We start from the raw sequence: 16,226 nt of genomic DNA, 5'->3' as shown, positions 1-16,226 counted from the left end.
TACAGTGATGCTCCTACTATGCAGTGAGAGGCAACTCATTATCCAAGAAAGAAAGTACAACAACAAAATTCCAAAAACTCCAAGTGAACTGTTGTTGAAATACCCTTAGAATTTGAACATAGCCAGGGAAAAGAAATTCAACAATCCTTTAAGTTGCATAAACAATTATAACTTCCCTTTCAAACAAGCCCTTTACACATAAAGCCTAAAAAAACATGCTTTAAGAGAACTAGGACATTGCAGGATCTGCACAGCTTTCCATCTCTCAGGCTTTCCATCTCTCTTTCTATCGCAAGGCTTTATGCCACTAAAATCTGGACGTCTCAGAAGTACGATGAGAAAGCATTTCAGGGTTGATTTTTAACAAACTTAGCTATCTCAAAACACACGTGGAGTTTTCCCCCACTGTTACTATAGCACTAAAGTGCAGATTTAGATTCAGGTAGCATTTCAGTTTCTCTGATGCTGGAAGGCACAAGAGCAATGAGCAGCACAGACTTTAGACTTTATAGAGGACAAGGGAGAGGAGCCTCAGAAGCAGATGACCAGGGTTCCCAATGACTGTCTGAAGCCTCTCCAGGGCAAAAGATGGTAGTTTCACCTGCCAGCAAATAAATGAAACCACTGTCTCATAGACAGAAAGAGACAAAGCAACTGCAAAGACATGATCCTCGAATCATGTGCCTGGAAACAGGCACATTTGCCATTTAGGGTCTTCTAAACTGGACTGCTACATCACCCTTACATCTGTGCTCAAAAACTGAAGTGTCAGAGGAAAAGGGAAGGCAGATTCAGAATCCATTTTCCCCTAATAATCATTTAAACTCTGACTCAACTTTATCCAGGCCAAAAAAACCCAGGAAGCCTAACTGAGATATCTAGGCAACTGAGATAATGGTGCACAAAAAAGGTATGATTGATAAACAGATAGATAGCAGACTACTGATCAGGATGTCAGAAACCTATCAAAGGATGAAGGCAGACTTTACTAGACACCTGCTGGCAGAGTCTCTTCAGAGAGAATATGCAGATTGTGAAACTACCAAATACGGCATTGAAGACATGCAGCATGAACTGAACAGAGGGGAAGTGCTCAGCATAGGGACAAAAATCCCCCAGCAGTTAAAAATCAGAACAGAAAAATAAGAGGATAACCAACAGGGAAATACATTGTAAATCATATAAGGAGTCAGTTACTTTTTATATAAACTAATAAATAGAAGAACAGGTGCAGCCAGGGCTGCTTGAAAGTGGGATGTTGGAGAAGTGACCTCTCCTGGGCATTGGCTGATCTTCCCTACAGAGATCTGGTGCTTCCTGCAGTATCACCATGTGAAGAAACATGAGTAATAAATCCAGCACTGAGTCAAGCTCTGGGAGGGCTTGACAACTTTAGCAGCCCCGCTCACCCATAATGGAAGAGGCCATGCTTGGGACTGCCAGCAGCGACTTGGGATCCTAAAAGCATCAGCAACACCAGCAGCAGAGCTGGCAGAAACCAGTGCCTGCAGAGGGGACGGTGCCTGAAAGGAGCCAGAAAAAGAACAGGTACTTCCAAAAGCTTTTTCTTTTAAGCTAACATTACTCTAGAAACTCATGTTTTTCAGATAAACATCCAGGTCCACACTGGCTCTGGCCAAGTTAGTACCTCCTGTTGAAAGGGGTTTCACAGCCACGTCTGGACTGCATGCAAAAGACCTTAATTTTAATCACTGATGAATCTGCAGCCTTTCAATGTTATCACATTTTTCTCTGCACATGAAGAAACACAGGGAGACAGAAGGAAAGGAGTCCCTTCTTCCTGTGACCAGAAAGATTGTGAACTCCCCATCCCTGGAGGTGATCAAGATCACCCGGGGCTCTGAGTAACCTGGTCTACTGGAAGGTTCCCTGGCACAAGGGGTTGATGTTAGATGATCTTCAAAGTCCCTTTCAACCCAAGATGAATTCTAAGTTCATTAATTCCATTTAATGAACTAGTTCTTGTTCCGTTTAGTTCTAGTTCATTCTAAATTCCAAAAATTCTATGATTCCATGTCCTGGATCTGTTTCTTTTATGCTGCTCACATATACTTTCACCATGATCCCTCTTAAAAGTCACATTTCTAATGCAAACCCTTTAGTTCCCTCATTTTGCTTTTGCATGTTTAAGAAAATAAGTTTACCCTGTAATTTTTTTCTCTTTTACCTAGTTCATATTTTCGTTCTATTTTCATGACAAAGAACAGTAGTCATCTTTTGATTGACAAGAGCAACTACAACGGGACAGAAACATTTCCCTCTGCCCTGGACCATTCTTTGTTCTAATCCTCATTTTATTTACTGATTATCACCAACAGAACATCTCTGAAACTTTCTTTTTCCAAACTGCTGAGCCCATTTTCCTCTCTGCAATGTTGTATTTGAAAATTGGGAACCAGAACCCTACCACAGAAGTGGTAATAAAGGTAACACAAAATTAAAATCACATTCTCTGAATAGAAAACAAACAAAAGTTTCCTCTCTCAAGAGAGTCTATCGTATTTTACAGTGTATCACAGCAACATGCCTACACTTTTGACATACTTGTACAAAATAGGGAAAACCCACCCATACCCATACCAGTGCAGTGTTATTGTTGCTGTGGCAACTACAGACCACAATTTTTTGCCTCAAGAGAATTAGCACGAACACAAACACACACACACAAAGGCATAGAAGTTGTGAGTGCTAACAGTGCCCACAACTCACTGTGGATACATAATGCTGCCATCAAAAACTGTATTTAATTCAAAAAAGTCCTTTAGCTTCTCAGTCACTGTCTCCAGATCGTTTGTCTACACTTTGTTTTCACCTTCAATATAGCATAGTTGGCAAAACATCCTGAAAAACCATTACACATAAGAAGTGTAAATGTCAGACTATTAAAACTCCACTTCTGAGCGAACAAAGTAATTCGAAAACTCTCTCTAAAATAGATAAATTATTGATCTATAAGCTGGAATTTGCTGGTATAAATACTTAATGCAAACCATAGGAGCCAGGGATTTGAACCTGCCCTCTGTGTGTGCACACGTAAGATAAACAAAGTCAATAATGTACTCTCCTTAACAATCCCTCTCACTGATAACAGGAAAAAACCTACTTTCACCAGTTTATAATGTCATTTAAGCTAGATGTAAGAGTTAATAATTAAAACTATTCTACTCAGTGGTCCATTAAAAAAATAAAAGGTTTACTTAAAACCAATACATGAGCACAAAAACAAGCATGGAAGTTATTCAAGAAATGTTGGGAGTGGGGGGTCCTCAAATGTCTTGGGTTTTGCCTTGTTATTTTACCTTCCCCATTCCTGTCCTATCTGCATACCAATGCCAAATTGCACTTGAATAAGGAACCACAAACGAAGAAAATGCTCAAGTCCAATTAGAGCTTTTGTCACAAGACTGGGGCCTGTAGAAGCAGCAAACACTCACCCAGCGCATGACAGCCTGCAGTTTCTTTCTTGGCCTGAAATTGTTAAGTTTTTCTAGTATTCTGCATGCAATCCAAAGAAATTATCCAAAAGAGTATTTTCTTGCCTCCTCTTCCCACCCCAGATATGCCCAGCCTGACACACTCACTGAACTCAAAGACCACAGAATATAATCTCACACTGATCAAAAATTTTAAACTTGCTTTTCATTCCATAAGATTGCCAGTTTTTTGTCTGGGACTTACCAGACAGATACACACACTCAAATCTATTTGCCTTTTGCATAAGTCATCTAGATAGGCAGCTCAGATGCTTTGAGACAGCATCCGACCTACTGTGTTGCAGAGTGTCACATGAGGGCACAGGTAAAAGTCCCATTATCCAGCCACTCAATCGCCCAGGAACGCCAGGCAAATGTTCAGGGTGCTCAAATTCCACCTGGACAAGGCATCCAGAAAGAGGGAAGTGAAGAATTGTTCTACTATCATTTTGCCTGAGACCAGACAGCATGGCAACACCCATGTTACAGATTGATTGACTAACTTCCTTAAGTTTTCAGAGTAATACTACCATTTCCTGTTAAAGAAAAAAATAAAAATAATTCCAGGGTGGTAAAGTTGTCTAGCTAATACCTTGAATTTTGGTTTTAAAAATTATTTTCCATTTGGATATTTTCCTAACACTTAGAGGAATCATTGAGAAAAAATTCTTTGGGAACCTTTAAATGTTCCAACATATTTGATTCAGAAATATGTTTACAAGACTTTTTCCTCACATTATTAAGATTATTTTTTTTTTAAAGCCTGGACTTTTCTTACCATGAGGGAAGCCCACAATGAGCAGAAAAGAAATTTCCACTCAACTCCATTAAGAATGCAACATACTGCAAATAGACGCCCTCCGAAAAAACTTCTAAAAAACCATTTATGTCAGAAACTATTGCTTGTGCTTTTGTTTTTGCGCTCACCTACAATTTTGCAAAACCTGTTTAAAGTGCTTTGAGCCAGGAATAAAAAGGACTAGTGAAAATGAACATTTCCAGTCGAGATCGTACGAAGGGAGAATGACGCAATCTTGACCTGGGGAAGGACCACCCAAAGGGTTTCCCAGAGCTGTTTTTCTCCTCGTGCTGTTCTCTCCCTTGGCAGAGGCAGGACTGGCTGACCCAGCTGATCCCCGTGCAGAACGGGCTGGATTCCACCTATTCAGAAGTGACCAAACAAGCCTGACCAGTGCTGTGCTCTGAAGAAACCGCCAAATGAAGGTCAGAGAATTCCACTATGTTCATCTTACCAAGTGCTGTGGTGCAGCAAAACGGCTTTGAAGAGTAAAACAACTGAGGGCGAGGACCCCTCATTCGAGGGACTAATTGCTGGAAGGGTCTCAATTCAGAGGAGCTGAACTCTAGTGCTGTGTGCGCCTTAACAGACGAAATACTGCAAGTTTCTGGGCCACATCCTTTGGCTTCACATTCATAGACAGCAACCCTGTGTAGGTGCTCCAGGGCCACTTCGTGTACAAAGTGTGCTAAGTGGGGACAGTCAAGAGATTCCTTCCTGAAGCCCACTACTGATCCAAACTACATGTTGACATAAAGACTCCCACCACTATTAATAAAGGACAGTAGAAATTTTTGCATCAGACTGTACTTTTAAGAGCCAGCCTGAGTTTCTGGAAGGTCTCCTTAATCACCCTCACTAGACTACCCAAGCATCCAGGAGACAAGGCTTGGTACCCTCAAGGTTACCTGTAACTACTAGGTGACATACAGAGCGATTTTTTTCATTCCAAAGAGAAACACGGCCCATTGACATCAGACTTTTTACGCGGTTTTAGATAAGTACAAAAGGTTGGATTCACCTCTGCAGTAATGCCAAGCCCAGTGCTGCAGCCACCCCTGCCCAGGGATTAGCAGCACCACTTGCAGTTTGGCAACTCTGCCTCAAGCGCTGCCCACTCTTGTGAACTGTAATAGGAGCGAAGGAACAGCCAGGGCATTAAATACTGTGCCAGGCTGGCCAATGTTCAGTAAATCCTAAGCATCAGGGGCTCCCCTGAAAGCACAGAGCCAGCTCTGTGCTCAGTGCCTAGAACCCTAGGCTGGAGCCCAAGAGTATTCATCAGTACTCTATATTTTCTCAAAATAGCTGCAGAGCACCACTAAATCAGTTCTGGCATGATTAATGTGCAGAGAAGGTTTCAGGAAACTTTATGCAGCCCTTCAACGTTTATTTTTCCAGATCTTGTTTAATACAAATGAAGAAGGAAAGTGCTTAAAAGGGGGAAAATTGTAAGCAGCTGATTCCAGTTGCACTTTTGTCCCCTGCCAAATTAAAAACTTAATAGGACAGACTTTGTTTTCAAGGCATAAGAGATGTGGAAATATTTACACTCATAGTATCAAGACATCAGCCATGAGTTTCAAGACTGCAGTGCCCAACTGAGTGAGAACGCACTGAAAAAGGCAGCACATGTTTCCAAAGCAGAGGAAAATGTGTATTATTGCAATTGTTAGTAATAGCTGAACTGAACAGGAAAAAATGCTTTGGAGACAGCCTTATTCTTTGGAATGTACTATACTTCTGTCCCAGTACTGTCTCCAGAAGATAGAGAATTTGCTCTAAATGCACTGTGAACTGCCCTGCTCGCAGGCACCTCTTTAACTGGGGACCAAAGTGTTATGCCCTTCATGGCATTACAGTAAACCACTAATGGTTTCTTTTAAAGAGAACAGTTTTACAAAATCTGGGTACTCAAAAGTCAGAAAATATCAAAATTAAAGTTGGTTTTGGCAACGTAAGTAATATTTCTCTATAAATGTGTTTTAAGATGTTGATTTCAAATTTCATTTTTCCTTACTGTTTCTCAAATATGTAAAATTTACACAGCTTTATTTTTTGCAGTTGGGGGTGTCAGGGAGGTATTAAATGACAAGTACTGCTGCACTTTAAAATGAAAATGTAGAATTTTCAGTTGTAAAATGAGTGGCATTAGGAAATTGAAATGTAGCATAGTTGAACATGGACAGTTGTTGCCATTGCTTTAGAGCAGCTTTTTTTTGTTAAAAATCTGATACTAACCCCTCTTAAGTCTAATGAACTTCCATCTTCAGTTATCCCACTTCAGTCTGTAACAAACTACCTTTCTTCCTCAGCATTACATCTTCTAATGACTCAACTGACAACCATTAAAGGATCCTCGAAGTTCATAGCCTGAAGTTGGTTGAGTTCCTTGAAAGCTACTTTTTTATTTGGCTTTACACTGCCCAAAAAGTGGATTAGAAAAGTCATGCAAAGAGGCTTGAAACTAACAGATCTGCTGACTAGCTAAATCAGAAAGCGTAGAAGTGAAACTGAAGGCGGACAGCAAAAGAGTTGAAAAATGTGAAAGTTAACAAAACCACCCTTTATTTTGGGATCAGAATACATGTTTTTTGTAAAAGGAAAAAAAAAAGACACATATACTTTTTTCTCCTTTCTCTTTTTTTAAACCAGCATGCTTTGTGCAGAGAGTTATTCAAACTCAAGGAATGGTGGGAGGACATCTTTAATACTTGAACTATCACAAGACTCAGAGGCATGTCCCACACATGTCCCTCCACAGTTAGTGTTTTATTTAAACTTCCGCCAAAACATAAGTATGCAGATGACCTACAATGAAAGAATTACAATGAAAAATAAGGCCTACAATCAGCAGCCAAAGCATTCAAAATTAAGTTTAAATGAACATTTTTTTCCTCTTTAGGGAAACATGGCTAGCCTCATCAATGAAAACACTGAAGTTAAAAGCCCTCTGATATAAACATGAGAAGACATTCATACAGTTTTTGAGAGAGTCTCCCTGAACAGAGAACACATTTCCTCGAAAGTCCACAAACTTGGTACTGTCCAACATAGGTCAGTGTAAGGCCTGTTAAAATGTAAGGTTTATTGTACAGCAGTTGACCATTTGCACTAGAATTGCTACTTCTAAGACAATAGGAAACCTGGGATATAAAGAGTACTACAAAATAACCTTGAGCAGTGAAACTTTTTAATCACGTCCTAACCCTTTGAACCTTAATTACTTCCAGAGATGCCTAGACCTTAGGAAGGCGTGGTAAAAATACATATAGATAAACAATTCCATTAAATTTACTTTTAATATAGCTTTAAATAATATATTTATTTCTTCACTGTATTTATACACACTCACACACTTTGCTTACATAAATTACATTATTAAAAGTTTAATGTTTAACTTCCCATATCTCACTGATTTATGGTAGAGGACTATATCCCAAAATTGATTATTTGGGGCATGTATAACAAAAAATTGTATACTTTGCCAAAAGTCACTCTATAAGTGTACTGGGAGGGATGACATTCCAGCATCACTGATTTGGAGCATACGTGATAAGGAAATAAAAAACACCCCAAAACTCTTTTCCAAATGCTGCTGAAGGTATGTCATTGACCTAGCCAGATATTTTTAGAACGCAAGTCAACTAAACTTCAAAGTCTGCTTTCCTGGGATATGAGAATGAATTGAACACACAGAGTCTTTTCATCCTCTTTCAAACTCATTAATCTTATTACCAAATATAGCACTTCTTAAAAAATAATATTTCAATGCTAAATTAAAAGATAAATCATCCATTAAAGAGACATGCAAATACACACTGAGAAATCAGGATTATTTTAGCATCTAAAGCAGAAAACTCCACTATGTTTTCATGCAGTAAACTACTAAACAAAATGTGAACAGTCTGCCAAGGTACACAGTGCAGACAGGAACTGCACCCTCTGTAATTCTGTGCTGCTTTTAAACCTAAGTTGTAATTTTTTAAAATTAAGAAAACAACCAATGTGAAAAATTAAATTTTCATATTCATCCATGCTTCCCATAACGAGTGATCCAACAGCTGCTTCTTAGATGACAAAACATTTTCCACCTACCACTACTACAGCTTTTCTGCCCCTGCTATGAAAGGTAATAATGACAATTTCATTTTTCAGACCTTCAGCTCAATTTTTTTCTGGCCTTTTTCATGGACTGAAATCTCCCTCATAGCACAGTCCTCATGGAAAACCTACAAAAGAAGGGACAAGTCCTCTGTGCACTTAACACACAGGTGGACACAGATGGCTTTCACATACCACAGTGACACAGAGGGTCTAAGTTCCACCTCTGCACCTTTGCCTCTTGCTCTCTTGGCATTTTTGAAGGTTCAGGGCCAGCCATGGGGAACTGCCAGCCACAAGGACCAGAGGGAGATCTGGACTGTCACCACCCAACAGGCTGAGCACAACAGTGCGAACACACAGTGACAAAACAGAGACACCTCCCCTGTTGCAGCCCAGCCACTTAGCAGAAGGCACAGAGCCTGTCAGCGTTACAATAAACCTGCCCCTGCTCCACTTGGGATTCATATCTAGTAAAACAGTCTTTCATATGCAGAGTGCCATTCTGCTTAGAGGAGCAAGTGAACTTTTCCCCCACAACAGAAATCCCTCTCTCATTCTAATGAGGAATGTTACCCACCCACCTGGCAGAAGAGCTGTGTGAAAATGTTTTTATTTTGCTTCCAAGGGCATTAGCACTGCAGGTCAGAGTTGAGACTCATGATCTGAGGGGACAGTGGTAGCACAATGCTTCCATGCAGTGATCTGGGTATTTCCTATTCCAGGGCAGCAGAAATCTCTGATGCTTTGCATCGTGCAGCACGTTGCAGTAGGGCAAGAGGAGACGTTTTAAAATTATTGATAGCTATTAAGTAGGGTGGATTTTCAGGTGAGGAAAGCTGTTATTTCATCACGGCTGTGCTGCAGTTCTGTGATAAACCCCAGCAATGTGGGGCTCCTCCTGACGCATCACTGTTCCGTGCTGCTGGAGCCAACAGGGTCGTTCACAGGGACGGCACCTACACCTGCACACACGCTCTCATAGCCCAGCCACACTGATGACCCCAGAGCACGTCCCCCCCGCTTACTGGTGTGGGCTCAAGGTGCAAATCACCAGATACAGAAGTGCCCACCATCAGCACCCATGAGACCAGGGCCCTGGGACAAACACAGCATGTAACCAGATGTAGTGAAGCATCCTCAGACCCAGAAGAGTGCAAGGAGAATTTTCACCATGGACAACATCATCTTTGTATCACCTTGGCTGAATGAAAGGGCAAGTTTTTGAAAGCTTAGAAAGAAAAACTGCATTCTGTCAAGACTTCATTGTTTGGTGACTGAGTCATCCTAACACTATATGTACGCTGGGGCACCACAAACAAGCTGCAACAGTAAGCGTTTGCTATTTCTGTGTTTTTTTGGTGTTCTCATATTCATCAATCATGGCATGGAACACCTCAAAAAAGAAGCTATTGCTACTCATTCTTGTTCTAAATTAATAGCTTACAGATAATTACAGGTCTTTATTGTTTAACTGTTTTAGCACTGAGCAACAGACCTCTTTTCTTGCATCAAAACCTGTTTCCTGTCAAAAAAGGAAAAACTTGCATGGTTAGATGAAGGGGTATAATCTGTAGAATTCCTTACTTAACTTGGAAAAAAAAAAAACAGTAGTAAAAAATGACACCTAGCACCAGTCACTCTGCAAACAGAAGAAAGCAAATAAATTTCAATCTTCTGTTTGTTTTTTACCAAGCACACCTCTGCTGCCCTTGTTTCTTAGAGCACAGTTTAACCTCCTAGCAATTTGGTGGAGACTTGTTCTGGTTATCACAAACTTTCAGACCTAACTTCCTCATCAGTGAAAGAATGCAGGAAGGCAGCAGGTGCATGCAGGCTTGAGGGACAATAAAAGGTGTTGGTGGGGGAGGGCAACGTTTTCTGCCTGTTAGGGGTCAGTTTAACTAGGAGACTATAAACAATTAGAAAACACCACCACAGCCAAAAATCTATTGTGCTGTTACGGATTTAGTGCAAACTTGCTCGCCCGTAAGACTGCCTGTGTGTGTGTCTGTGTGTTTTGCCTATCTCCATACACACATTTTGCAATTCCATCAGGCACTTGGACTAGGCTGGAAGTGACTTCTGAGCCTGCCTTCCACAGTCCCGTTAGCCACAAAAACAGCGCCTGAACGTAAGGATTCCTTACAGGCCACCCCGGCCCGGCGGTTCCCAGAGGTGGGCCAGCACCCGAGCTCCTGAAGCATTCCAGACTGCCGCAGTCAGCCCAGCGCCGTGACTGACAGCATCCAGCAGCATCCAGCAGCGAATTCTTGCGAGAGTAGGAAAAGCACCAGGCATTGCCGGGAAAAATGAAGGGCTTCCACGGTGACAGCAGCTCGCCCGCCCGCCCGGCAGAGCGGCACGGCTCGACCCGACCCCCGCCCAAACCCGCTCCCACCGCGGAGGACGGTGTCTCCGCGCTGCTCCCGAGGCCCTTAGGCAGACGCGCGGCGTGACAGCGACGGACCTCCCTCCTCTGCCAGACAGGATCCCCTGTTTCAAGACGGCCGTGGGATCCCCCCCGCTCCCGCCGCTCGCCGGCGCGGCGCGGCTCGCAGGCTCACCTGGTCCAGCGGGATGCCCAGAAGCGTGCTCAGCGGGTGCAGCAAGGTGGAGCCGGTGGTGCGGTGCGGAGCGCCGGGCTGCTCGGCCATGCCGCATCCCCGCACGGCCCCGGCCCCCGCGCCCACCTGCGCGCCCCTCCCGTCCCGCCGCACCCGCTCCGCGCAGCCCCGGCCGACACCGCCCCGCCGCGCCCGCTCCGCGCCGCGCCGGGGCCAAGGGGCGCTCCGCGGGGCGGGGCCGTCGCCGACGGCCGGGGCGGGCCGGGGCGGGCTCCGTGGGCGGGGAGCGGGGAGCCCTCGCCATCCCCGGGGCTCCATCTGTCGCCTCCCGTCTCCCGTGGCACGGCAGGGTGTCCACGCGCGGCGGCACTGGGACTGCCGTGGGCCCCGCGGGCTCGGCTCGGCAGGGTGCGCACCGACAGCCGCTGCCGCAGAGGAGTTTCCCCTGTCCCAGATTCTTGCCAAAAGCACAAACTTGTCCGGCACCCGCAGGGCCAAGGCGCCGGTTCATAGCTGCCCCAAGCAGAGGAGAGCTGGGGTGTCACAGCCAAACCAGTCCTAGGAAGAAGTTTTTTTGCCCTTTTTTTTTATGATAATTATTACTTTTATTTTATTTTTTTTAATGTATTTATTTAACAATGAGACTTTTTTTTTTCAGTCACTGCTCTTAGAAACACTAACGTTTTAAGTGAAGAACTACCGAGCATCCAGACACAGCGATTTGCATTTGCTGGAGACTAAGATGCATGTGATAGTGGGGGAATAGTGACTTTTCCTTCACAAGGCGAAAAAAAATGGGAAAAGGACTAGTGATCTTTTAAGTTATATGTTTATCTTGTAAGTGGAATATGGCCATTAAATAGGTGCTTCTGCCAAGTTCATCTTCTCTGCAGAAGCAGTGTTCTTGCGCTTGCCCCGGACAATGTAGTATTGTGTTGCAAGGAGAGCTCAGCAACGCTGCACAGCTTTCTGTTCGGCTCGCCCTGCTGGCATGCTCAGAACCTGAAATACACCAAAGGGTCCTTGCAGGCTCAGTTACAGGCTCTTCAATAGGCTCTGTCATTTTCTCTTCTTCAACTAATTGCCAACTGTGGAAACTGTAGTAGTGGCTTAAAATGGTATCATGCCATGCTCAAAGTGCCCCGTTTACTCTGTACAGCGGAGTGCTGTGCTGGAAAACCCAGACAAAAACAGTTCAGTAGGGAAGGAGATTTACAGAAGCAACATTCTCTCAATAGTATCATTTTAGTGGTGCCAGTTTGAAAATATGTGAAAATATATACGTACACACAAGCACACACAAACTTTAAGTAGGGAAAGTAAGTGGTTTGGAAGAACCAGATAGCCATGCATAAGAGTTGTTAACTATTTCCATTATAAGTCGCTCTCTCCAGTTGTTTAAAATTTGCCAGCCTGAAATTATCTGGATGGAACTTTCCATGGTCTGTGTCCACCACAAGCAAGTTGCTTGTTGAGCTTTGGCTAAAAATGTTGACCTGTTTTTGGGAACAGAATAAAATACTACACACACCACGCTACAGATATTCGCAAAGCTTTTTTCACTGTGGAAATCTAGTACCTCTAGGATGGTGACTTCAAGTTTAGACACGGTAATTTTTCTGAAATCAAGGAAATGCCTTTCCTTGTCTTTGTGAAACTACTCAAGAGTCATCAATCGCCAAAGTTGCAGATGGAATAAGCCATGTGGAGACTCAAGGGATCAGCACATAACATTTCTAAAGCGTTCTTCTGCCCTTTACATTTCCTCCATGTGACTGGACTATATCTGCCACCGCAAGAGGAGAGTGGGATACCACACAGCTCCAGGCATAGGAACTGAGAAGAGCGTGCCTGACTCTCTATATTCAGTACTCAGCCATCTGGGCTTTGTGCGGTGGTGAAAACAGCTGCTCCGGAAAACAGCTGGAAGGAGAAAAAGACAGATGGAGAAAGCCGAGCGCAAGAGCACAAGAAGGAGGAAGATGACAACTCTGAAGTGGGTTAGCACAAGAAGCTCGGTGAAGGGAACTAGAGGGAAGTTGGCTACAGATGCAGAGGAACAGAGCAATCCTTTTACTTTGTACTCTACTAGCTTCTAGCTATCAGGACTTCCAAGATGGAAATTTCATCTGGAATAGCATGTTTAATAGCCTTTCATAAGCCTATCTTACCCTTCTAATATTTTTTAAATTAACTTATATTTTTGACCTCCACAGTATCCCATGGGTTCTGCTGTTTAATTATGTGCTGTATGAAAAAGTACTTCCTTTGGTTTGTTTTAAAGCAGCTGCCTTGTAATTTCATTGAGTTCTTGTGCTGTGAGAAATAAGTGAGTAATCATTGCTTAATCGCCTCCCCCATTCTATTCATAACTTCATATACCCTGAGTTGCCTCTTGTCCTCACTGAGGAGTCTAGTTAATCTCTCATTGTATGAAAGTCATGGGTATCTTTGTTCTTCCTTTTCACATTTTCCTGTTTCTATTTTTTGAAAGGAAGAGACTATAGTTTTGTGGTAACATAATGTGTTGTTCTGTATTCCTTTACCAAGAATTGCTAACATCATCCTCGTGACTTCAAAGACTATTTTCTCAAAAGTAGTAGGTAATTTGCAGCCTAATGTGTATGTATAATCAAGATTTGCTTTTTCCTGTTTACATTTATCAGTATTAAATTTTAACAGTCTTTAAATTGCACCACATATAACACTGTAAAATCTGTTGCAACTCTGTAATGAAGTTTCGATTATACTGAATTATTTCATATCCATGCTAACTTGGTCTTCTTATGTTCTTTCCAAAAACTTAATGTGTTCAACAAGACAGATTTCTTTGGATCAATTTTCAATGAGACACTTATTCTCATCCTGTATTTATTTCTTTTTAACAGCTAGCAGTCCAGGAGGGAGTATTTCCTATGACCCTGTGATTATTGTATTTCTTTGGGCGAGAAACCTTAGCCTTTCTTGTATCTGTAAATACAAATATACTTTCTTGACAGGATCACCCTTAGTGTTTAGAGAAATCTAATAGACCAAGGATGTATAACTTCTGTGCAATGGCTATAGTTTCCCCATTATACGATAGTTTCCTATGAAGACAATAGTCTTCAATGCTTAAAAGACTTACAGATATGAATAAGAGTAATTAAAAAGCTTAAACTAAATTCTAGTACAGTCTAATATTATCATTTTCTTTCATGGGAACATGAAATCCCTATGAGTGTTTTCCAGCTTTAAAAATGTTTCCCCCTCTGTTTTCTTGTAAGAAAGACAAGATATATTTCTTCAGAAGAGCAAATTAGACTTTGTGGAAAGAGAGATATAACCATTTTATCGTTCACCTTACAACACTGACAACATGAATTTTGTATCAGGCTCTTTTATTAAGACAAACTAGTTTACACCTAACAAATAATTCTGGTGTTAAAGTAGAAATTAAACAAGAAACATAGGTGGTCTTGCTAACAGTTTTTCTGTCTGGATCTGCAGTGTGTGATGGCTTAGTTCAGTTCTAATTGAGAAATACATTATTTTGCTAAGCTTATATAATGTTATTTTATAAGCTTATATGTAACACTTCTGTGGGCTTTTTAATACTTATTTTCTTGTTTTGTTTTTATTTTTTTTAATAACTTGCTAACAAAGAGAACTAGCATACAGATATTCCTGTGTTTTCCTTCATATCAAGACCTGTTTGATGTTAAATTTATGTTTGGGTGACTGACTTTATAAACCTGGTAGTTTTGCAGCTGATAGGATTCTCCCATAACTAAAACTTCAAAAAAAAACCAAAAAGACTTGGTAGGTTTTGTGTTGCAACTGTGAAAGAAAATATGCTGACTATGTAGCTGTTACACACTTACTAACAACACAGTTAAACTTGCCATGGGTTTTTATGTCATCATTCAGGTTAGGACTGGGTTATTGGTATGTATGTACTATTCAGGTGATACTCATAAAATAACATGAGTTTTATCTGTTCACTGGCAATTCTTGAGAAAGGTGTTTCCCTGCTGAAATTCCTAATTTCAGCAAAGCATTAAAACACATGCTTAAATCCCATAGGAGCACAGTTGTCATTAAATTTTATCTAATGCTTTAGTGCCTTGACATATCAGAGTGAAAATAAGCTCAGTTTATGGAAAAAAATGGATGAAAATATGGAAAATATAATCCTCGCTCAGTCTTATCTAAAGTAAAGTGAAATAAAACTGTGTGCAGAAGAATAAAAAAGTAAGTGTGAGTATTCTGATTACTTGAAAATACAGGGAAAGTATTGTTGCCTGGGTATTTTGATTCATTACCCTGAAGGTACATTAAGACAACTGCTGGATAATAAATGTAAGTACAAAATGAAGTACCTTGAGGAAGGGTATATTTATTAAGTAGTTCCAATCAGAATGATTGAATGAGATGCACTCAAGGATGTTTGGTTTTGAGTGATTGACATCCTTCAATCCAAGTTTTAATCAAAAAAAGTTGTGGACATGGCAATAGGCGTCGAAGCTGTCTGCTATCTATACATTATTGTGCCTGTGCATATTTGTATGCATAAACTTACAGACATGTGTGAATGCTGTAATTGAAGGCTTTTGCTGTGTGCTCACACATACTGCACACATAAATCATGTACATATTAGTAATTTAATCTTCTTGTATTGTTAGTGACAGAGAAAATGTTATTGGTTGTTGCTGAAATTTGCTATAATTATACAAGAAAATATATCTAAATGTGATAATAACCTCATAAAAAGGGTGACATATCTTCTTATGCTATGGGTACAATTTGGTGCTTTGCTGAACCAAACTCAGATTTCTTGAAGCCCTGAAGTAAAATGGAAATAGCAGCTTAAAATTCACTGGGAGCTACAGGAGCCATAAGGAAGTGGACAGGATTTGGAAAATTCGAGAAAGTCTTTACTACAACAAGTCTTTACCACAAGTCTTTACTACAACACGTGATACCAAAACATTGAAAGGTCTTTAGTGTTAACTACAGCGCAGGGAACATCTGATCTAAACAAAGGGGTATTTTGAAAAAGTAGGCAGACTTCCAACAACCTCTGTGGTTACAAGGAATGCCCTTAAATGTTCATATTTTTCTTGCAGTCACCTACATCTGTGCTCTAATATTTGCAATTTTATAAATTAATCCCTACTTTCATTCAACTTTTCCCTTCTCCTCAGTGGGACAGAAATTTAATTAAAAATGCACATTTTCTTAGTTGAGAACTCCTACTCTTAAATCTTAAAAAGGTTTCA

General features: G+C 41.3%; 1 protein-coding gene across 3 annotated transcripts in view; it reads right to left on the bottom strand.

Moving 5' to 3' along the window:
* Positions 1–11,111, bottom strand: part of MBOAT1 (membrane bound O-acyltransferase domain containing 1) — a 57,025-nt gene extending 45,914 nt beyond the window's left edge. For 2 of the 3 annotated variants that reach the window (XM_027748323.2, XM_027748324.2), the window contains exon 1: positions 10,965–11,107. In XM_027748323.2, the coding sequence (XP_027604124.1) occupies positions 10,965–11,054 (90 nt within the window). In that variant the 5' untranslated portion in view covers positions 11,055–11,107. Of the gene's footprint in view, positions 1–10,964 lie in introns of all 3 variants that reach the window. The other variant, XM_039386672.1, reaches the window with a different exon arrangement.
* Positions 11,112–16,226: the final 5,115 nt, after the last annotated feature.

Source organism: Pipra filicauda, unplaced genomic scaffold (assembly GCF_003945595.2).
Source record: "Pipra filicauda isolate LSUMZ 115617 unplaced genomic scaffold, ASM394559v2 scaffold49_size4853605_pilon, whole genome shotgun sequence".
Lineage (NCBI taxonomy): Eukaryota > Metazoa > Chordata > Aves > Passeriformes > Pipridae > Pipra > Pipra filicauda.
This window is presented reverse-complemented; position numbering and strand designations above follow the sequence as displayed.